The sequence below is a fragment of the Salmo salar genome, chromosome ssa10 (genome assembly GCF_905237065.1).
Source record: "Salmo salar chromosome ssa10, Ssal_v3.1, whole genome shotgun sequence".
NCBI lineage: Eukaryota > Metazoa > Chordata > Actinopteri > Salmoniformes > Salmonidae > Salmo > Salmo salar.
In genome coordinates, this window is record NC_059451.1 from 83582646 (window position 1) to 83605796 (window position 23151).

General features: G+C 43.0%; 2 protein-coding genes across 2 annotated transcripts in view; one reads left to right on the forward strand and one right to left on the reverse strand.

Annotated features, from left to right (window-relative positions):
- Window positions 1–5020, forward strand: part of LOC106560925 (fatty acid 2-hydroxylase) — a 30705-nt gene extending 25685 nt beyond the window's left edge. The window contains exons 3-7 of the mRNA XM_014124381.2: window positions 1220–1362; window positions 1584–1684; window positions 1824–1996; window positions 2287–2539; window positions 2760–5020. Coding sequence (XP_013979856.1) covers window positions 1220–1362; window positions 1584–1684; window positions 1824–1996; window positions 2287–2539; window positions 2760–2827 — 738 coding nt within the window. The 3' untranslated portion in view covers window positions 2828–5020. The remainder of the gene's footprint in view (window positions 1–1219; window positions 1363–1583; window positions 1685–1823; window positions 1997–2286; window positions 2540–2759) is intronic.
- A 10426-nt stretch (window positions 5021–15446) lies between these two features.
- Window positions 15447–18087, reverse strand: LOC106560947 (procyclic form-specific polypeptide B-alpha-like). Its single transcript, XM_014124419.2, has 2 exons — window positions 17954–18087; window positions 15447–15672 (listed from the first exon to the last, which is right to left on the reverse strand). Exons 1-2 carry the CDS (start codon window positions 18085–18087, stop codon window positions 15447–15449), a joined length of 360 nt encoding a protein of 119 aa, XP_013979894.2.
- Between the last annotated feature and the right edge of the window lie 5064 nt (window positions 18088–23151).

The window sequence follows — 23151 nt, forward strand, 5'->3', positions numbered from 1 at the left end:
TAGCTAGTGGATAGCAGCGAGTCACCTTTACTTTGCAACAGGGCCAGCTGTGTGTTTTGTCATTGTGATGCTTTGAGCGACGGCATGATGCTTGGCTTGCTTGTCACGTACCTAGTGCAGCGTCTCTTCTCTTGGCTCATTCAGCCCTACATACTTACACAGTGGAGGAATCTGTGGCCTGAATACCATGATACTTTTGTCACTCATTGTTATATTATTGACCTGTTTGTTTGCTTTTCAACACATACCTGACTGAAACCCCATTCCTCACTTTTAACCTCCTACCCCAAGACAATCGATGTCCTCAATGAATGGTTTGTTTACATTTTTGTTTCTCTAAATTGATCCAACCTTGTCTACTATACTGCCGTACCAAGCAAAAAGGAAGTAACTGCTCATTCGGTCTAAAAATGAGTTGATGTCATTTTTGCTACATTAAATACATGCTTAATCATGTGGACAAGTATCCTGCCTCTATTATATTGTGTTTTGGAGGAAGTGGGGTTCATGTTAGCAGTAACTGCATAAAGTTACTGTGAAACCAAAGTAAATAAAAGTAATTTTTCTCAGTTCCATGCTATGAGCAGTTACTGCCTTTTTGCTTGGTAGGGAAGAATAGTAAATAGATATTTCATGCAGTCTATATAAACCTGACCCACCCTATAACTGATTACAGTGCAGAAGAGACCACGACTCTAAGAACAAGTCCATTTCAGTCTGCCTGGTCTCTATCCAAGGTCATGTTAAAGGAGACGTTTAGTAAAGGGTATGGACAGAGATATGATCTGCAGATCCTTCACAGAGGCTGGATCACGAGTTTATCAGGGAGTTGCACAACACCTCTACTTCCTGGGTCTGAAGTGTGGTGTGGTGGAGACTCTTTCCCGTGGACATCTGTCTGTCTCTCTACCGCCACCTGCTGGATAGAACACCATCAGTCAGAAGGGCCAAGCCAAAGTGATCTCACTGTCATAAAGTTATGACTGAAATAAGTTATCAGTCCAATTTCCATTGGATTTTGATTCTCCATGAAAAAGATGTCGTTTGACAATTCATGCTTTTAGGCAGAAGTAGTGCTAATGGGGTTCTGAAACATTAGAATCACCTTGCATTGTATGATGCTGTATTTATGTATTAAACTGTTGTGTTGTGTGCTGTAAGCCTTAAGCTACTGTACTGTGTTGTAAGTTGAGCCATGGCTCCCCTGCTATTCCTGCAGGACCTGGTGGACTGGCGGAAGCCCCTGGCCTGGCAGGTGGGCCACCTTGGAGAGAAATATGACACCTGGGTGCACCAGCCTGTGGACCGGCCCATTCGCCTGTTCGGGAACGAGTTTCTAGAGGCCAGCACTAAAACGTCCTGGTAAGAGAGAAGAATGTACACTTCGGGACGGTTTTCCAGACACAGATTAAGCCTAGTCCTGGACTAAAAGGCTATTTCAATGGAGACTCTATTAAACATACTTTTAGTCCCAGACTTTGCTTAATCTCTGTCCCAGAAATTTGCCCATAGAGCGTAGAAAAGCACTTACCCCAGAAAGATAAGCTTGGGTTTAGATAAGTCATTTGATTGTCTGCGTGTAGGTACATGGTCCCTGCTGTGTGGATGCCACTGGTGTTCTATCTCAGCTGGTACTGCTACACCACCTTGGCACTGGGGACAACCAGACTGTTCGCCAGCACAGGTAACAGACCCAATCATATCTCTCTGTCTCTCTCTCTGTCTCTCTCTCTCTCTCTCTCGCCAGCCAGCCAATTCATGCTTTTCCCCTGTACAGTCTAGTAGATATCTATATCCTGTATCTGTACTGCCTCCCTCTCCAGACTACTCCGTCTTGGTGCACAAGTACAGCTTTCCCCTCATCTTCATAATGGGCATGGTCATGTGGACCTTCATCGAATATTGCATCCATCGCTTCGTCTTCCACATGCGCCCGCCCGCCCACAACTATTACCTCATCACCATTCACTTCCTGCTGCACGGACAGCATCATAAGGTGAGATACGGACATACACAGAACAGAGAGAATGATACTCTGGAACTAAATGTTAAAAATCACTCATGTCTTTTTTTTAAACAGATAAGTACCTACATGTGTTTAATGCCTCTTTGGTTTATGATTCATTTTGAATTCAGAAACTTGGGAAACTGCAGGATCTAATTTTTGTTCCAAATCTAGGCCAAGCCATATGCTTAACTGATAAAACCAACCTTTTCAGTAACTAGTCAATGTCTATCTGCTTCTGAACTAACACCATGGTTAATCCTGCTGTTTCCTCCTTCCAGTCACCCTACGATGGCTCCCGCCTGGTCTTTCCTCCTGGCCTGGCCTCAGTGGTGGTAGGCAGCTTCTACCTCCTGCTAACCAAGGCCTTCCCCGAGACCCTGGCGGTGTCCCTGTTTGTGGGGGGGCTGTTTGGGTACGTGGTGTACGACATGATCCACTACTACCTTCACTACGGCTCCCCTCAGAGAAACACCTACCTGTACAGCCTCAAGGCATACCACGTCAAGCACCACTTTGAGCACCAAAGAGCAGGTGAGGAGGACCAGAATAGCTCTTTGCATCACCATACTTCTGTTGGCATAGTAACTTCTAATGAAGAGAATGAGGGACATAGAATGTGAAGTATATGACCTCAGACTCTTCATACATCTCTGTAATTCTCTGTTGTTCAGCTCTGTGTATGGTTCTTATATCTATTATACCTTATGACTCGGTCCGCTCACTGATGACATGCATTGGTTTCCCTCTGCAGGGTTTGGAATCAGCACCACATTGTGGGACCATCCGTTCAACACGGTGATCCCCGAACAAACCTTTTAGAAGACCCAACTTAATCTACTCTCCAAAGGGTGGGCGACCTTCCCCCATCCCTCTTACACCTGACAACTTACTCCTTCAATGACCCCACCCTGTGACTCCAGCATGTCTCTCTAAACTACCACAAACCAGTCTGTCTGTCTGGCTCACTGCTTCGCTGCTACAGTGCTACTCTCCTCTCCGAACAAAACAAAGCACACTTCTCCATAATGTTCCACCTGCTAGTCAAAGCAGGAAGTATCTTTTCAGAACTGGGGGGGTGGAGGGTCCGGGATGGGGAACATGTTTATATTTCTTTATTGGTTATTCATTTTGTTTATAATGGACAAAAGGATACAATTAAGATTGTATATGACTATGATGCATTAAGGATGAACTTACATGCAGTCCCAGGTTCTAACGGTCAACATCTCACCAGAGACAGTAGAGAGAGATTGGAAAGTGAGAGAAGGAGTGTGCATGTGGAAAGAGAGGAGAATGAGTGGGCGAAAAGTGAAAGAGATTACACTTGTCCTTATAGAAGCTGTCCAAGTTTATACATTTACATATACCTTTAAGAAATCTCAGGAAAGTCCCTTCTCTATCCCTGGAGTGTTGATGCTGCAGAATGCCCTCCTCTATTCTAAAGGTCAAGCGTTACTAATGCTCTTCCCACAGAAAAACGCTTTTGACAGCATGTGTTCACTGAATCCAAAGATGGTTCATCTGTAGTGTCTTGCCTTCACTGGGACATTTCCATAAAAAAATCTGTGGGAAGGTATGAAGGGAGCTGATTTACTCTTTCACTATGTTCATATTAATGTATATTTCAACATAATGTCTATTTGTATTAATTAATGGTATGACTAAATATATAGAAATATGTGTGTAAACAAAGAAATACTGTATCTTTCCCATTCCATCTCTCTCATATACACTCTGGTTTGTTGTTGACATGTCATATGAAGCTTCAGAATGAGTTGATGTTTTACTAGGTGGAGAGAGATGGAGTCGGATGTATACATCCTGATTTTTGTGTGGATGGATGTATTGAAGGATGGCCGGATACGTGGTGTTATGGATACAGAGACAGAACGCTGAGGGCATGAGGCCGGTCTATCAGGTCTCCTGCTGTAGGGAGCAGCACGTGGCTAATGTGATAAGGTAAAGGATGGGGCCGATTATATTAGGACCTCCCTATAGGTGCCCGTTCTCCTCCCTGCATGTAGGGTGACGATCTAGCGTCAGACTAAAGTGTAGGAGACCCTTGGTTCAGTTACAGGTTGATCCTCGGCTGTTCTGACTACTTGTTTTATATCCTAATGTTTCTATCTTCTGCATTCCACGTGTTTTTGTTCATTCCCTTCTTGATTTTCTTTACAGTTTTAAATAACCCTTGGGTGAAGCCACTACAGATGAGCCCAAATATTCCTACTGTTCCTCAGGAGACCATGGAAACAGACAGGGGATTGGGGCCTCACGAAGCCCATGTGGTCTCAGACAGTGATTTGAACCATTAGTTAGGTCATGTTAGTAATAGTATGTTGCTACAGTAAGGAAGGCTTCCGGGGGCCACAGTCTCCTATCACCTCCAAGGGCCTTGATGGGGGTGATTTATAAGACGAGAGTAATTCTTCATTGTAAAAATATTATGTGTAATCCAGCATGTAGTTAACTGTAAACAAATTGCAGTGGGGGTGGGAGTGGTCTGTTTGGTACTCAGGTCAGGGGTCGGGTTGGGTTGGGTTCACACTGTATTCAGACAGAGAGCGGTCAGCAGAGGATCAGTAAGATACCCAGATTAGCATCAAGGACTCACATTACAGTACTGAGAGGATGCATGTTCAAACCAATATTAGTACTCATGCTTATGATGATGACTTTTGTATGATGAACTTTTCACATGACTTGATAAAGAACCAACAATTGTTGTGATGTTGATAATGATAATAATGCTGATGTTGATAATGATAATAATGCTGATGTTGATGCCCCTCTTCCCTGCCCTCCCCTCAAGCTTCTGGTTGGGTTAAAGTAATAATACATATATATATTTATAAACAACTTGTAACTTTAATACTGTCAAGTGAAAATATCTCTGCTAAATTATGCATTTAAATAATTTTCCAAATCTATTTACCGTAATACATATTTTAACTTTGTCTATGCAAATGCAGATATATCTGTAAATAAATGCCTGTATATTTCTGATGATCACTTGTTTGAGAGCCAGCCCATTTTTGTCTTCTAAACCTACTAATATAAAATAATAATAGTCATGCTGATGTACTGAACTGTAGATCATTCTGTTATTCTTTGCCTTTAGAAATGGCTGTTAATGAAGGTTTGATGTCACACAGCATACTGTACATATCCTCTAGGATCTGCTGAGACACTGGTCTCAGAACAGAGGACCTTCAGTCATAAACAACAGAGAGCTAAGGTATGCCATCATCTGGCACATTGCCCCGCCATAATCAAATAAGGAAGCTAGTAGTTGAAATAATTTGGTATAACCCATCAAGGAGTATATTTATTTAGTATAATTCATAAGGAGCTTTGTCACAAACTCCACTAACTCCAGAACATTATGGCATTTATATATTATATATATTATATCTTTAAGCCTATGTTGACTTATCTTCTTATAAAAGCTAAATTTACCACCAATGTAATGTAAAATATATATTACAGGGTAATACCTATCAGCTAATAGGCTAAACATAGTTTTAAAGCACAGGAGGCCAGAAAAGAGCTAATGGAATTGCATCAAACCCCTTGACTTTTCCACATTTGTTACGTTACAGCCTTCTTCTAAAATTGATTAAATAAAATAAAGAAATCAGCTGCAATCTACACACAATATCCTATAATGACAAAGTGAAAACAGTTTTTTAGAAATGTTTGCAAATGTATTACAAATAAAATACAGAATTATCTTATTTACATAAGTATTCAGACCCTTTGCTATGAGACTCAAAATTGAGCTCAGGTGCATCATTTTTCCATTGATCATCCTTGAGATGTCTCTACAACTTGACTGAAGTCCACCTGTGGTAAATTCAATTAATTGGACATTATTTGGAAAGGCACAGACCTGTCTATATAAGGTCCCACAGTTGACAGTGCATGTCAGAGCAAAAACCAAGCCATGAGGTCGAAGGAATTGTCTATAGATCTCTGAGACAGGATTGTGTCGAGGCACAGATCTGGGGAAGGGTACCAAAACATTTCTGCAGCATTGAGGGTCCCCAAGAACACAGTGGCCTCCATCATTCTTAAATGGAAGACGGTTGGAACCACCAAGACTCTTCCTAGAGCTGGCCGCCCGGCCAAACTGAGCAATTGGGGAGAAGGACCTTGGTCAGGGAAGTCACCAAGAGCCCAATGGTCACTCTGACAGAGTTCTAGAGCTCCTCTGTAGAGATAGGAGAACCTTCCAGAAGGACAACCATCTCTGCAGCACTACACCAGTCAGGCCTTTATGGTAGAGTAGCCAGACGGAAGCCACTCCTCAGTAAAAGGCACGACAACCCGCTTGCAGTTAGCCAAAAGGCACCTGAAGACTTTCAGACCATGAGAAACAAGATTCTCAGGTCTGATGAAATCAAGATTCAACTCCTTGGCCTGAATGCCAAGACCTGAAAATAGCTGTGCAGCGACACTCCCCATCCAATCTGACAGAGCTTGAGAGGATCTGCAGAGAAGAATGGGAGAAACTCCCCAAATACAGGTGTGCCAAGCTTGTAGCGTCATACCCAAGAAGACTCGAGGCTGTAATCGCTGCCAAAGGTGCTTCAACAAAGTGCTGAGTAAAGAGTCTGAACACTTATGTAAATGTCATATGTATATAAAAGCCTGTTTTTGCTTTGTCATTATGGGGTATTTGTATGCAGATTGAGGAAAAAAACTCTTATGTCAATTTCAGAATAAGGCTGTAACCCAACAATGTGGAAAAAAATCAAGAGGTCTGAATACTTTCCGAATGCACTGTATGCTGAACAAAAATATAAATGTAACATGCAACAATTTCATTGAGTTACATTTTATATAAGGAAATCAGTCAAATAAATAAATGTATTAAGCCCTAATCTATGGAGTTCACATGCCTGGGAGGCCATAGGCCCACCCGCTGGGGAGCCAGGCCCAGCCAATCAGAAAGAGTTTTTCCCCACAAAAGGGCTTTATTACAGACAGAAATACTCCTCAGTTTCATCAGCTGTCCAGGTGGCTGGTCTCAGACAATCCCACAGGTGAAGAAGCCTTATGTGGAGGTCCTGGGCTGGCGTGGTTACACATGGTCTGTGGTTGTGAGGCCGGTTGGAGGTGGCTTATGGTAGAGAAATGAACATTACATTCTCTGGCAACAGCTCTGGTGGACGTTCCTGCGATCAGCATGTCAATTGCACGCTCCCTGAAAACTTGAGACATCGGTGGCATTGTGTTGTGTGAGAGAACTGCACATTTTAGGGTGGCCCTTATTGTCCCCAGCACAATGTGCACCTGTGTAATGATCATCCTATTTAATCAGCTTCTTGATATGCCACACCTGTCAGCTGGATGGATTATTTTAGCAAAGGAGAAATGCTCTCTAACAGGGATCAAATCAAATCAAATGGTATTTGTCACGCAAGTACAACAGGTGTAGACCTCAGAGTGAAATACTTACTTACCCTTACCCAACAATGCAGTTTAAAGAAAAATAAGTGTTAAGAAAGTATTTACTAAAATAAACTGAATTAAAAAATAAAGAAAATAAAGAAAATAATTAAGTAGCAACAATAAAATAACAGTAGCAAACTGTTGTGGCGGTATGCAAATTGGAGTGGGTCTAAGGATTCAGGGATATTGGTGTTGATGTGAGCCATGACCAGCCTTTCAAAGCACTTCATGGCTACAGACGTGAGTGCTACGGGTTGGTAGTCATTTAGGCAGGTTACCTTGGTGTTCTTGGGCACAGGGACTATGGTGGTCTGCTTGAAACATGTTGGTATTACAGACTCAGTCAGAGACAGGTTGAAAATGTCAGTGAAGACACCTGCCAGTTGGTCAGAGCATGCTCGGAGTACACGTCCTGGTAATCCGTCTGGCCTAGTGAATGTTGACCTGTTTAAAGGTCTTACATCGGCTACGGAGAGCGTGATCATAAAGTTGTCTGGAACAGCTGATACGCTCATGAATGCTTCAGTGTTGCTTGCCTCAAAGCGAGCATAGAAGTTGTTTAGCTCGTCTGGAGTCACTGGGCAGCTCGCAGCTGTGCTTCCCTTTGTAGTCCATAATAGTTTGCAAGCCCTGCCACATCCGACGAGTGTTGGAGCCGGTGTAGTTCGATTCAATCTTAGACCTGTTTTGACGCTTTGCCTGTTTGATGATTCATCAGAGGGCATAGCAGGATTTCTTGTAAGTGTCCGGGTTAGAGTACCGCTCCTTGAAAGCAGCAGCTCTAGCCTTTAGCTCAGTGTGGATGTTGCCTGTAATCCATGGCTTCTGGTTGGGGTATGTACGTAAGGTCACTGTGGTCACTGTGGGGACGACGTCATCGATGCACTTATTAATGAAGCCGGTGACTGATGTGGTGTACTCCGCTATGCCATCGGAAGAATCCCGGAGCATATTCCAGTCTGTGCTAGCAAAACTGTCCTGTAGCTTAGCATCTGCGTCATCTGACAACTTCCTTATTGAGCGAGTCACTGGTACTTCCTGCTATAGTTTTTGCTTGTAAGCAGGAATCATGAGGATAGAGTTATGGTCAGATTTGCCAAATTTATTTTTATTTTTTTCTTTATTTTATTTCACCAGGTAGGCAAGTTGAGAACAAGTTCTCATTTACAATTGCGACCTGGCCAAGATAAAGCAAAGCAGTTTGACACATACAACAACACAGAGTTACACATGGAGTAAACAAACATACAGTCAATAATACAGTCGAAAAATAAGTCTATATACAATGTGAGCAAATGAGGTGAGATAAGGGAGGTAAAGGCAAAAAAAGGCCATGGTGGCGAAGTACATACAATATAGCAAGTAAAACACTGGAATGGTAGATTTGCAGTGGAAGAAAGTGCAAAGTAGAAATAGAAATAATGGGGTGCAAAGGAGCTAAATAAATAAATACAGGATAGAGGGCGAGGGAGAACTTTGTACGCGTCTCTGTGTGTGGAGTAAATGTGGTCTAGAGTTTTTTTCCCCTCTGGTTGCACATGTAACATGCTGGTAAAAATGAGGTAAAACGGATTTAAGTTTCCCTGTATTAAAGTCCCCAGCCACTAGGAGTGCCGCCTCTGGATGAGCATTTTCTTATTTGCTTATGGCCTTATACAGCGCATTGAGTGTCATCTTAGTGCCAGCATTGGTTTGTGGTGGTAAATAGACAGCTATGGAAAATATAGATGACAACTCTCTTGGTAAATAGTGTGGTCTACAGCTTATCATGAGATACTCTACCTCAGCCGAGCAAAGCCTAGAGACTTCCTTAATATTATATTTCATGTACCAGCTGTTATTTACAAATATACACAAACTTAAGCAAATTTGTGCACATTTTTGAGAAATACATTTTTTTTCATGTGGAACATTTCTGGGATCTTTTATTTCAGCTCATGAAACATGTGACCAACACTTTACGTGTTGCGTTTATATTTTAGTTCAGTGTATTTGATACCATACCACCTATTCCACTCCAGTCATTAACACAAGCCTCTTCTCACCAATTAAGGTGCCACCAACCTCCTCTGTTTGAAATAGAGCCAGAGTTGGAGAGAGAGTGGACACTTGGACTTTCTCTTGAGTTAGAGTGCATTTCAAAAGTATTCATACCTCTGGAATTTTTTTTGCATTTAATTGTTTTACAAAGTGGGATTAACATGGATTTAATTGTATGTTTTGTCAACAATCTACACAGAATTCTCTAATGTCAAAGTGGAAGAACATTTTTGTATATATATATATATATATATATAAAAAGATTCATATAAATTAAATAACTACAATATAGTCACTGCATAAGTATTCAAGTCCCTGAGTCAATACATGTTAGAAATACCTTTGGCGACAATTACAACTGTGAGTCTTCTTGGGTAAGTCTCTAACATGCTGACTACACTGAGCACGCATGTGCATCCGCGTGCGCCATTGTGCGCATGTTGATTTTGTCCATCCACACCAGACACGATCAGGTTGAAATATCAAAACTAACTCTGAGCTAACTATATTAATTTGGGGACAGGTCAAAACACATAAAACATTCATGGACATTTAGCTAGCTACCTTGCTGTTGCTAGTTAATATTTACTGGGATATTAACATTGGGTTGTTATTTTACCTGAATTACACAAGGGCCTTTTTTCCTGGATCTATGTAGAATTTTTACCCATTCTGAGTCTCACACAAATGTGTTATCTACTCCGATTATTAATCCACATATAAAAAGGTAAACTTAGTTTGTTTCTAGTAATCTCTTCTTCTTCTTCTTCTTCTTCTTCTTCTGTGGACGTTATATGGTGGTTGGCAACCAACCACCACCAATCACCCACGTGGGTACATGCTCCTAAAAAACAATGAGGAGATGGGAGAGGCGGGACTTGCAGCGCATCATGTGTAAAAAATAGAACCAAGTTCTATTTTAGCGCCTGGCTATGCAGATGCTCGTGACGCACGTAAGCAGTTTTGGTGGAATTATTGAATAACAGTGTGTCAATTTATTTTGCAAAGCTTGCGCGCAAAACACAGGCGGTGTGGTCAGCATATAGAGCTTTACACACCGGGATTGTGCAATATTAGCCCATTATTCTTTTCATAATTCTTCAAGCTCTGTCATCATGTTGGGGATCATGGCTAGACAACTATTTTCAAGTCTTGACATAGATTTTCAAGCAGATTTAAGGAACATTCACTGTCTTCTTGATAAGCAACACCAGTGTAGATCTGGCCTTGTGTTTTAGGTTATTGTTCTACTGAAAGGTGAATTCCTCTCCCAGTGTCTGGTGTACAGCAGACTGAAGCAGGTTTTGCCTGTGATTGGCTCCATCCCATTTCTTTTCATACTAAAAACTCCCCAGTCTTTGCAGATGTCCAGCATACCCATACCATGCTTCAGCCACCACCATGCCTGAACACAAGGAGGTAGTTACTTAGTGATGTGTTTTGTTGGATATGCCCCAAACATAAGGCTGCATTTAGGCCAAAACGTGTATTAATTTAGTGTTTTATTGGAATATTACTTTAGTGCCGTGTTTCATTCAAGAATATTGCATAAATATATTTTGGAATATTTTATTCTGTATATTTGTATTCTTCTTTTCATTCTGTCATAAAAAAAATTTGTTACAACAACCTTTATTTCAACAAGGTCTCTTTTACAAGGGAGTCCCATTGAGACCAAGGTCTCTTTTACAAGGGAGTCCCATTGAGACCACGGTCTCTTTTACAAGGGAGTCCCATTGAGACCACGGCCTCTTTTACAAGGGAGTCCCATTGAGGCCACGGTCTCTTTTACAAGGAGGCCCTGCATTTTACAATTCACACATTTTATAGAACACAAGCAACAGTTGAAACACTCAGAAGTAAACAGAAATAAAAAATACAGTCATGGATAACATCTACATCTCTCAGCTACCAGGTCTTCAATCAATACCCTAAACTGCCTGAGCGGCACCAGAACATCCCATTTCAACGAGATCTGAAGATTGTTCCAGCAGTGGGGCTCATCAAAACTAAAAGTGGATCTATCCAATTCAGTGGAGACCTGAGGAACCTCAAGAGTTAACCAACGCTGCAAGCGTGTTTTGTAACTCATGTCTTTACACTTCAACAACGAAGTGAGGTACACTACACAAACATCTCATTCCAAAATCATGGGCATTGCCTCCATTGCTAGATTTTAGCGTGTTTACCACATGGCCTCACATGTGAATCCTTAAAGAGATGGGTGGGGCTAAGGCTTAAGAGGGTGTGAACGATGCTGAATGTGTATAGTCAAAGTGCTCTCCAGTAGGTGTTCCAAAACATTCAAATGCCATTTTCAACTTTCAAAGCAGAATCACTTTCTCATTGTTCGTCAACTGATGATATACAATTTTCTAGCTCTGAGTCTACTTTTATCCAATGTAAAAAACACAATTTCAAACTTTTGCTACATAAGACCGAATCAAAGCGGCCGGTCACAATTGTGAGGCTTTGCCTCTGTATACAGAGATACAACATGTTACATCAAGGCTGAGGAAAATTAAAGCTAGATAGGTAAGGAGGAAAGGAGTGGGGGAAGGGGAAAAAAGGAGAGGGAATGAGGGACTGTACAGTATTTCAAGAAAACACAAAATATGTTGCTGTAGTTTGTCCATAAATCATAAAAATGCTATACTAGTTGAAGTTTACATTAAACTATCATATGTATTTCATACAAACACATACCTGTGGACATGTGTCTCATTAACAATTTTTCAAGTTAGTGCAAAAACTCCAATCAGTTTTTAAACAAAGTTTTATTCACCCGTGATGCATCATCTAGAAGAGAAGTAGAAGTTAAGTAATTTGTTCTGATATGCCTTCAGAATGAGTCTCTTTTTCTCAAACACCCCCTTTACCCCACTTGCCCTTCTCATTACCGAAATATCTAAAATTTGGAAAAAGTCTGATTTAATTTGACTATAATTTTATAATTTCATTTTAAATATTTTTATTTTCAGTCTTATGTTAAACTCAGTTTCCATTAAGGGATCAATGTAAAAAATAATCATTAGAATTAGATTGATTTTTTTATTACTTTTTCAGACTATCTGATCAAAAAACATTATAACAATTATGAAATCGATAAATACAGATTATAATCTCAGTGATCCAAGAGGGCATTTTGTGAAAAATGACATGAGAATTTTTGGTCAAATGTCAGTTTCATGAGAATGACCCACACTGTGGTCCTGAAATGAAGGTGGGGCTTGGTCAGGGGTCATAAACACAACTGTAAACACACACACACACACACGTCCTTGCAGATGGGTGAGTCAGAGTTCCAGGACAGGAATGCAGTGAAACTTCTTCCCTTCAGGGTGTGGAGCTTTGTGTGTTTATTTTTACTCTCTAACAGGCAACTCCTAGCTGCTTGCCTCGGTCTGTCTGCAGCCCCGGGTCCTCCTACTGTCACACAGAGTAGAGGACTGCATTCCTGCAAGATACTCACGTAAACCGCGGCCCCGACAGAAATGATTGTGGCGCAGTGCACATTTTTCATGCTGTGGGCGGGAGCAGGCGGTCAGAAATATATTTTGAAACAATCGTCTTTCTGTTTTAGGCACCGCCAGAGACTTTGGGCCCCATGAAAACATACAGTTGAAGTCGGAAGTTTACATACACCTTAGCCAAATACATTTAAACTCAGTTTTTCACAATTCCTGACATTTAATCCAAGTAAAAATTCCCTGTCTTAAGTCAGGTAGGATCACCTGAATGTCAAATGTCAAATGTCAGAATAATAGTAGAGAGAATTATTTATTTCAGCTTTTATTTTTTCCATCACGTTCCCAGTGGGTCAGAAGTTTACATACACTCAATTAGTATTTGGAAGCATTGCCTTTAAATTGTTGAACTTGGGTCAAACGTTTTGGTTAGCCTTCCATAAGCTTCATACAATAAGTTGGGTGAATTTATGCCCATTCCTCCTGACAGAGCTGGTGTAACTGAGTCAGGTTTGTAGGCCTCTTTGCTCGCACAAGCTTTTTCAGTTCTGCCCAGGATTGAGGTCAGGGCTTTGTGATGGCCACTCCAATACCTTGACTTAGTTGTCCTTAAGCCATTTTGCCACAACTTTGGAAGTATGCGTGGGGTCATTGTCCATTTGGAAGACCCATTTGCGACCAAGCTTTAACTTCCTGATTGATGTCTTGAGATGTTGCTTCAATATATCCACATAATTTTCCTTGCTCATGATGCCATCTATTCTGTGAAGTGCACCAGTCCCTCCTGCAGCAAAGCACCCCCATAACATGATGCTGCCACCCCTGTGCGTCACGGTTGGGATGGTGTTCTTCGGCTTGCAAGCATCCCCATTTTTCCTCCAAACACAACGATGGTCATTATGGCCAAACAGTTCTATTTTTGTTTCATCAGACCAGAGGACATTTCTCCAAAAAGTACGATCTTTGTCCCCATGTGCAGTTGCAAACCGTAGTCTGGCTTTTTTATGCGAGTTTTGGAGCAGTGGTCTCTTCCTTGCTGAGCTGCCTTTCAGGTTATGTCGATATAAGACTTGTTTTATTGTGGATATAGATACTTTTGTACCCGTTTCCTCCAGCATCTTCACAGGGTCCTTTGCTGTTGTTCTGGGATTGATTTGCACTTTTCGCACCAAAGTACGTTCATCTCTAGGAGACAGAACGCGTCTCCGTCCTGAGCGGTATGACGGCTGCGTGGTCCCATGGTGTTTATACTTGCGTACTATTGTTTGTACAGATGAACATGGTACCTTCAGGCGTTTGGAAATTGCTCCCAAGGATGAACCAGACTTGGAGGTCTACAATTTTTTTCTGAGGTCTTGGCTGATTTCTTTTGATCTTCCCATAATGTCAAGCAAAGAGGCACTGAGTTTGAAGGTAGGCCTTGAAATACATCCATAGGTACACCTCCAATTGGCTCAAATGATGTCAATTAGCCTAAAAGAAGCTTCTAAAGCCATGACATCATTTTCTGGAATTTTCCAAGCTGTTTAAAGGCACAGTCAACTTAGTATATGTACATTTCTGACCCACTTGAATTGTGATACAGTGAATTATAAGTGAAATAATCTGTCAGTAAATAATTGTTGGAAAAATTATTTGTGTCATGCACAAAGTAGATGTCCTAACCGACTTGCCAAAACTAGTTAGTTAACAAGAAATTTGTGGCGTGGTTGAAAAACGAGTTTTAATGACTCCAACCTAAGTGTATGGTAACTTCCGACTTCAACTGTATCACATTGGGCCCCATCAACACAGGCCACACCAACCCTGCACAATTGCTGTAACCACACACCTCCAGAACCCAATCGACCCATTCAAAGCTTTAAATAACTCTACCTTTGTAACGGCCGTCGAAGGGAGTAGACCAAGGCACAGCGCGTTGAGTGCTCATAATTAACTTTATTTAGAACACTAAACAAAACAATTAAAACACGACAGCCAAACAGTACTGTCAGGTACACGAAACACTGAACAGAAAATAACCACCCACAAACACAATGAGAAAAAAAACCCTACTTAAATATAATCGCTAATCAGAGGCAACGAGATACAGCTGCCTCCAATTAGAGACCAATCCCAAACACTTCCAACCTAAACATAGACAACCTAGAATAAACCTAGAAATAGACTAACATAGAACATAACCCAAAAACACAAACCAAACACCCTCTGCCATGCCCTGACCAAACTACAATAACAAATAACCCCTTTTACTGGTCAGGACGTGACAGTACCCCCCCCAAAGGTGCAGACCCCAAATGCACCTAAACACAAAAACCCCACAAAAATAACCCCAAACTTGAAGGGAGGGTGGCCACCGTCAACGACGGCTCCCGTGCTACACCCCCCCCCCCCCCTCCCAATACTCCAACTACGGAGGTGGCTCTGGCTCCGGGCTTAGTCCACATTCTAACCTGTCCACCCCTGTTGAAGGCTCATAGCTGTAGACCACTGCTGGAGACCTCGGGCTGCGGTGCGTCTCTGCGGGAGACCTCGGGCTGCGGTGCGTCTCTGCGGGTGACCTCGGGCTGCGGTGCGTCTCTGCGGGTGACCTCGGGCTGCGGTGCGTCTCTGCGGGAGACCTCGGGCTGCGGGCCGTCTCTGCGGGAGACCTCGGGCTGCGGGCCGTCTCTGCGGGAGACCTCGGGCTGCGGGCCGTCTCTGCAGGCTCTGGACGGGGCACTGTCGCCGGAAGCTCTGGATGGGGCACTGTCGCCGGAAGCTCTGGACGGGGCACTGTCGCCGGAAGCTCTGGATGGGGATTGTGCACTGAAGGCCTGATGCGTGGGGCTGGCTTTGGAGGCGCCAGACTATTGACACGCACCTCAGGGCTAGTGCGAGGAGCAGGAACAGGACGTACTGGACTGGGCAGGCGCACTAGAGGCCTGATGCGTGGGGCTGGCTTTGGAGGCGCCAGAACAGTAACACGAACCACAGGGCTAGTGCGAGGAGCAGGAACAGGATACACTGGGTCTTGAAGACGCACTGGAGGTCTGGAGCGCACAGCCTGCACAACCCATCCTGGCTGGATTGTCACTGTAGCCCTGCACGGGCGGAGTGCTGGCACAGGGCGAACTGGGCTGTGCTGAGGAATGATGGCTACCGTGCGTAGATCAGGCGCAGGGTACATTTACAATTAAGTCATTTAGCAGACGCTCTTATCCAGAGCGACTTACAAATTGGTGCATTCACCTTATGATATCCAGTGGAACAACCACTTTACAATAGTGCATCTAAATCTTTAGGGGGGGGGGGGGGTTAGAAGGGGGTTAGAAGGATTAGAAGGGGGTTAGAAGGATTACCTGGGCCTAGGAGACGCACTGGTGGCCAGATGTGCTGAGCAGGCATACTCCTTCCTGGCTGGATGCCCACTCTAGCACGGCACTTGTGGGGGGCTGGTATCGACCGCACCGGACTGTGCGTGCAGATGGGCTAGACTGTGCGCACTTCCGCATAGCACGGTGTTCTCCACGCCAAACGCTCCCCATAATAAGCACGGGGAGTTGGCTTAGGGCTCACCCCTGGCCCAGCCAAACTACCCGTGTGCCCCCCCCCAAAAAATGTTTTGGGGCTGCCTCCTCTCCTCCTGAAATGGAGGATATAATGCCTCATACCTCCGTCGTTCTGCCTTTGCTGCCTCCAATTCCTCTTTCGGTCGCCGGTACTCCCCAGCCTGGTGCCATGGTCCTTTACCAACTAATATCTCCTCCCATGTCCACGACTCCAAGTAGCTCCTCTGTTGCTCCTTCCTCCGCTGCTTGGTCCTTCTTTGGTGGGTGGTTCTGTAACGGCTGTCGAAGGGAGTAGACCAAGGCGCAGCGGGTTGAGTGCTCATAATTAACTTTATTTAGAACACTAAACAAAACAAGAAAAACACGACAGCCAAACAGTACTGTCAGGTACACGAAACACTGAACAGAAAATAACCACCCACAATCACAATGAGAAAAAAAACCCTACTTAAATATAATCGCTAATCAGAGACAACGAGATACAGCTGCCTCCAATTAGAGACCAATCCCAAACACTTCCAACCTAGACATAGACAACCTAGAATAAACATAGAAATAGACTAACATAGAACATAACCCAAAAACCCCGAAACACACAAACCAAACACCTCCTGCCACGCCCTGACCAAACTACAATAACAAATAACCCCTTTTACTGGTCAGGCTGTGACAACCTTGCAGGCTAGCAACTCTCTTGTAGTTAAGTATTTACTGTACGATATTTACTGACAGTGAGCTGTGAAAGTATAACTGTGCAGACATGCATGCAACATTCTGCATACAGTGGAATTCACTATTTGATGCAAGCCTGATACCCTCTATAAGAAATGTGCTAAAGGCCATCTTTTACAGTCTAAATGTAATTTTAATGATAAAATTCTTGAATGGAAAATTCTCTTAACATTAATGAATGACTTAAAATATATATAACTTAAATATACATTAACCTTTTCAATTAAGATAATTAACATTATCATCTATAGAATGATATAACAAGCAAAATAATAAAATCAGCAGCAGATTTGAACTAAGTATACATACCAACTAGAAAATCAGCAGCTGTAAAAATGGAAATGGAAAACAAAATGGAAATGAAAAGGCCTGATGGTGGCGCTAGAGGAAAGGTCAAGTGGTCACCAAATCAATAGGTTTCTTCCACTTGGGGTCTTGATTGTGCACAACGCATTTTATGGCAATCCAGCCATTACTTTGACATATATCTCGTTCTCAGTCTGTTCTCAGTCTTGTTCTCAGCCTGTGGGCATCATGTGTGTAGTGATCCAATATCCATAGCCATGCCATTTAACAGTTATCACTGGCCCTTGCTCAGCCTTACTCACCAAGAGCCCATTGCTGAGCCTTCTTGCTAGCAAAGTCACTGATCAGCTTGTTTTTCAACATCCTCACTTTGTCTGTCTCTTTCTGTGCACCTTCTCTCATTTGCTCCATCCTCATCATCTGTGTTGGTACTGCCGGCACTGTCTTTCACCTCTTCCTCCACTTCCACACTCCTTCCTGACAAAACTGTATCACTTGAAGAGGGTCCTGGCTCTGTAGTGTACATGACGCATATTATAATAAATATATCCTATAATATAATACCATTTGTAATAACATCATAACCAACATTTCAGTTACTACCATTTTGTTGACTTAAATTATCTGCACGCACCATGGAAAAAATTAAACAGCACTGAATCTTGCAGAATATTGACACAAATTACCTGCAGTTGCGTATCACCACCACTAGACGTCAGTAAACGACCATATTTCAGTCTGCAGCAAAGCCATGGAGACACACCTTGGCCATATGACTTGAAGGTATTATTTTAACATTGACTGTCAGTAAACGACCAGACAGTCACTCAATGCTTCAAACCGTCCAGCATCCAAATAAGACTACAGGCTTTTTTTGTTTCATATAATGATCATTATGTGGAAAAATAATGACAGTGTTTGAATTCTTATCATTGAAAAGGATTTATTAATTTGTGTTTTTTTCATAACAATAAAAAAAGAAATTCCCACGGACCCCCTGCAATTATGCCAACTGACATGTCATTCAACACAGTGCTGCTCACCTCCTTCTTCAGTTGGGAGGGCTGGTTCAGGGTTATGGGGATTGGGAGACAGGGCTGCTGAGCCTGAAGCTGCATCTGTTGGGCCTGGCACCAGGCAGGGACAACTGATTTAGTATGAACAGCTTGCGGAGTTGCAAAGAAAAAGCCACATCTGAGACTGACAATAAAAATAAAAGATTAAGATGGGCAAAAGAACACAGACACTGGAAAGAGGAACTCTGCCTAGAAGGCCAGCATCCCGGAGTCGCCTTTTCACTGTTGACGTTGAGACTGGTGTTTTGCGGGTAATATTTAATGAAGCTGCCAATTGAGGACTTGTGAGGTGTCTGTTTCTCAAACTAGACACTCTAATGTACTTGTCCTCTTGCTTGCCAACCACTCCTCTTTCAATTCTGGTTACAGCCAAATACCTCAAAAATGCTATAACTTCAATTTCTCAAACATATGACTATTTTACACCATTTTAAAGACAAGACTCTCGTTAATCTAACCACATTGTCCGATTTCAAAAAGGCTTTACAGCGAAAGCAAAACATTAGATTATGTCAGGAGAGTACCCTGCCAAAAATAATCACACAGCCATTTTCAAAGCAAGCATATATGTCAGCATCAGCCCATATCTGTAAAAAGAAACTGGGACTCAGGTGGACGGATGTACAGGGACAGTTTGATTGCAACTACCTGTGGGCTGAGAATGGTGCGTATCAGGACCAGATAACGTTGCTGCTGGCCAGGATTGTGGAGATGTATCCAACTAAGACCGACTGGACTGCCATCAGAGAATGCACTATGAAGAAAGATGAGGGCCTGGGGGCTTTCAGAAAGAGACTTGAGACCTGGTTCAGGCTACACAGTGGTATCAGACTAAAAGAACATGCATATGGGGATCTGCTGAAAGATGCCCTGGTGAGGGGTCTGACACCTGACCTGGAGAAAGCTGTGAGGACTACCTGCATCAGCTGGGACACTGAGCCATTAGCAACGGTGGTACAGCACTGCAAGCATGCTGAGAGACAACAAACTCCTCAGAAGGAAGAAAAGATTATGGAAGAAAAAGTGAAGTCACAGAAACTACAGGCTGCCCAGATTACGTTTTACCAGGGAGCAGCCCCAGCAGGGACAGGACAAGGGGGTGGCGTGCGCAAGTGCTACAACTGTGGGAAGCCGGGTCATTTTGCTGCTGACTGCTCGGAGCCAACGAATCCACAGAGGAACAAAGGCAGGGGTGGACCGAGAAGAGGGGCCCAAAGGGGGGCCCAACAAGAGGAGGAAATGGAACACCTGCATGGACACCCCCATTCCAACAACAGCCGTGGCAGCCACCTCCCAACCAATGGCAGGTCGGGCCACCTCACGGGGTCCAGCAACAGCAACAGTGGGGCTCACAAGGAGTCCCTCCAGGCATAGGACAGCCTGGGGCTTGGCAGACGGGGCCGGCGTCATAGACGACCTTGTACAATCCAGGACAAGGACAGGAGGAGGCGTATTGACATGATGAGGAGACAGGGACAGTTGTGCTAAAATCCTTGTTTTTAAAGTGTCACACCCTTCCGAGAGTAGAGCCAACCGAGGCTTGCGTCAATGGTGAGTCACTAATATTTCTTGTTGATCCTGGGGCTGCTAGGTCTGTCATTAATTGCAAGGCTATGACAAAGCCTCCCATGTGTAGTGAAACAGTCAAAACTGTAGGGGCTTCAGGCCTCCCATTCAGAGAGCAGGTAACTTTGCCTCTGCCTGTCTCCTTTTGTGAGGAGAAGTGTCAACATCAATTTCTCTACTCTGACCACTGTCCTGTCAAACTGATGGGCAGGGACATCCTGTGTAAACTGGACATCAACATAACATGTCGCCGAACCGGTGTAACTGTTATTCATGAGGAAGAGGAGGAAGAGGGGGAGCAATTGATGTTAATGTCTGAGTTTTGTGACTGGTATTATGCATGGGATGTTGATAATGAGGTGCCCAATATTGCACGTGTTTTCTCAATGGCCAAAACCCATTGGGGCCACGAGGGCAGTTTCATGTCTGAAGCGGGCTTACATTGCACCTCCCATTTTTCACCATTGACAAGAGATCTCCATTATGTTTTAGGGACTCCCACAGCATGATGTTGCCACCACCATACTTCACCGTAGGGATGGTGCCAGGTTTCCTCCAGATGTGACACTTGGTTCAATCTTGGTTTCATCAGACAAGAGAATCTTGTTTCTCATGGTCTGAGAGTCCTTTAGGTGCCATTTGGTAATCTCCAAGCAGGCTGACATGTGTCTTAATCGGGTTCTTGGTCACCTCCCTGGCCAAGGCCCTTCTCCCCCGATTGCTCAGTTTGGCGGGGTTGCCAGCTCTAGGAAGAGTCTTTTCTTTTGTTACCCTTCCCTGTGCCTCGACACAATCCTGTCTCTGAGCTTTACGGACAATTCCTTCGACCTTATGGCTTGGTTTTTGCTCTGACATGCACTGTCAACTGTGGGGCTTTATATAGACAGGGGTGTGCCTTTCCAAATCATGTCCAATCAATTGAATTTACCTCGGATGGACTCCAATCAAGTTGTAGAAACATCTCAAGGATGATCAATGGAAACAGGACACACGTGAGCTCAATTTCGAGTGTCATAGCAAAGTGTCTGAATACTTATGTAAATAAGGTATTTCATTTTTTTTTACACATTTGCAAACATTTCTAAAAACCTGTTTTCACTTTGCCAATACGGGGCATTGTGTGTAGATTGATGAGGAAATTTTTTTTATTTAATCCATTTTAGAATAAGGCTGTAACGTAACAAAATGTGGAAAAAGTCAAGGGGTCTGAATACTTTCCGAATGCACTGTAAACATTACACAAGTTGGAAATTGTAAATTCAACAATGAGTTGTTTTTCTAATGAATCAGTGACTAACTGCAAGAGTTGCAAAGCAATCACTAGCCTGCTCTTCAGTGGAGATGGTGTGTGGTCCAAGTCTGGGTTTAAGGGTCTCTTTTCCAAGTTTAAAAGGATAAACATTCCATGGGCTAGAAATGGTTGAATAAATTGGCCATGCTGACAATCCAGCATGACTTCTGCCGCATTCAGAACAATTCGAAACTTGGAACTGAGAAATCTCAGACTTCAGTGAGTTCAAGACCGCTGGAAACTCTGAAAAAATGAGCTCCGACTGGGAAAATACATTTTGAATGGTCATCCAACTCGGAATTCCATGTCGGGAACTCTGGCCTCTTTCTAGAGCTCTGAGCTGAAGATCACTGACGTCATGATTGAACACTGTTTCTTTTCCCTAGTTCCCAGTTGCCTTGAAAGCAGCATAAATCATGAGAATGCCAGCCTTTGATGACAAAGTTTGATGCCAAAATTTGCCCACAAGAAGGACTGCCTCACGACCTTCCTGTTCAAGAGAGCACAGCACAACAAGGTGAGTCCATAAATGATGTATTATGCCAGGGAGATATGTATATTGTAGTTAAGAAAGTAATACTAAGTGTATGTTGTGTAGTAAGCTGTGCCTCACCCTAATAAGTTGGTCCCTTCCCCCTCATAACTTAGCCTACTGTTCTGACTTAGTGGTGCACATGTAGCCTATAGCCTGTTTTAGAGAAATGTCATCATCGAATATTGTAAGAGCTTTCATTGTCTGCTTATATGCAACCTTTATTTATCATACGGTTCTGACTTGGTGTACAGTGAGAATACTGTAAGAACGACCCATGTTCTGAATTCTGTCGCTGTACATTTTGAAAGTGCTAAACAAATTGTTACATTGACTACGTCCGTCTTAGCTCGCTCATTAACCTGTTGGGGGTAGGGTGCAGTATTTACACGGCCGGATATAAAACGTACCCGATTTAATCTGGTTATTACTACTGCCCAGAAACTAGAATACGCATATAATTATTGGCTTTGGATAGAAAACACCCTAAAGTTTCTAAAACTGTTTGAATGGTGTCTGTGAGTATAAAAGAACTCATATGGCAGGCAAAAACCTGAGAAGATTCTTAACAGGAAGTGGCCTGTCTGACAAGTTCTTGTTCATCTTGGCTCTTTTTATTGAAGACTGAGGATCTTTGCTGTAACGTGACACTTCCTACGGCTCCCATAGGCTCTCAGAACCCGGGAAAAAGCTGAATGATATCGAGGCAGCCCCAGGCTGAAACACATTTGCGCTTTTGGCAATGGGCTTAGGCGCATGCACGAGTCGACCCCATGCTTTATTTTCTTTCGTCTTTTTACCTAAACGCAGATTCCCGGTCGGAATATTATCGCTTTTTTACGAGAAAAATTGCATAAAAATTGATTTTAAACAGCGGTTGACATGCTTCGAAGTACGGTAATGGAATATTTAGAAATGTTTTGTCACGAAATGCGTCGTGCTCGTCACCCTTCTTTACCATTCGGATAGTGTCTTGAACGCACGAACAAAACGCCGCTGTTTGGATATAACTATGGATTATTCAGAACCAAACCAACATTTGTTATTGAAGTAGAAGTCCTGGGAGTGCATTCTGACGAAGAACACCAAAGGTAATAACATTTTTCTTATAGTAAATCTGACTTT

Excerpts from the sequence above, each read along its gene's own strand:
- LOC106560947 (XM_014124419.2), bottom strand. The coding sequence starts at position 18,087 with ATGTACACTACAGAGCCAGGACCCTCTTCAAGTGATACAGTTTTGTCA. Across the intron at positions 15,673-17,953 it reads GATGGAGCAAATGAGAGAAG|AGACGGCCCGCAGCCCGAGG; the intron begins GTGCACAGAAAG and ends CAGAGCCTGCAG.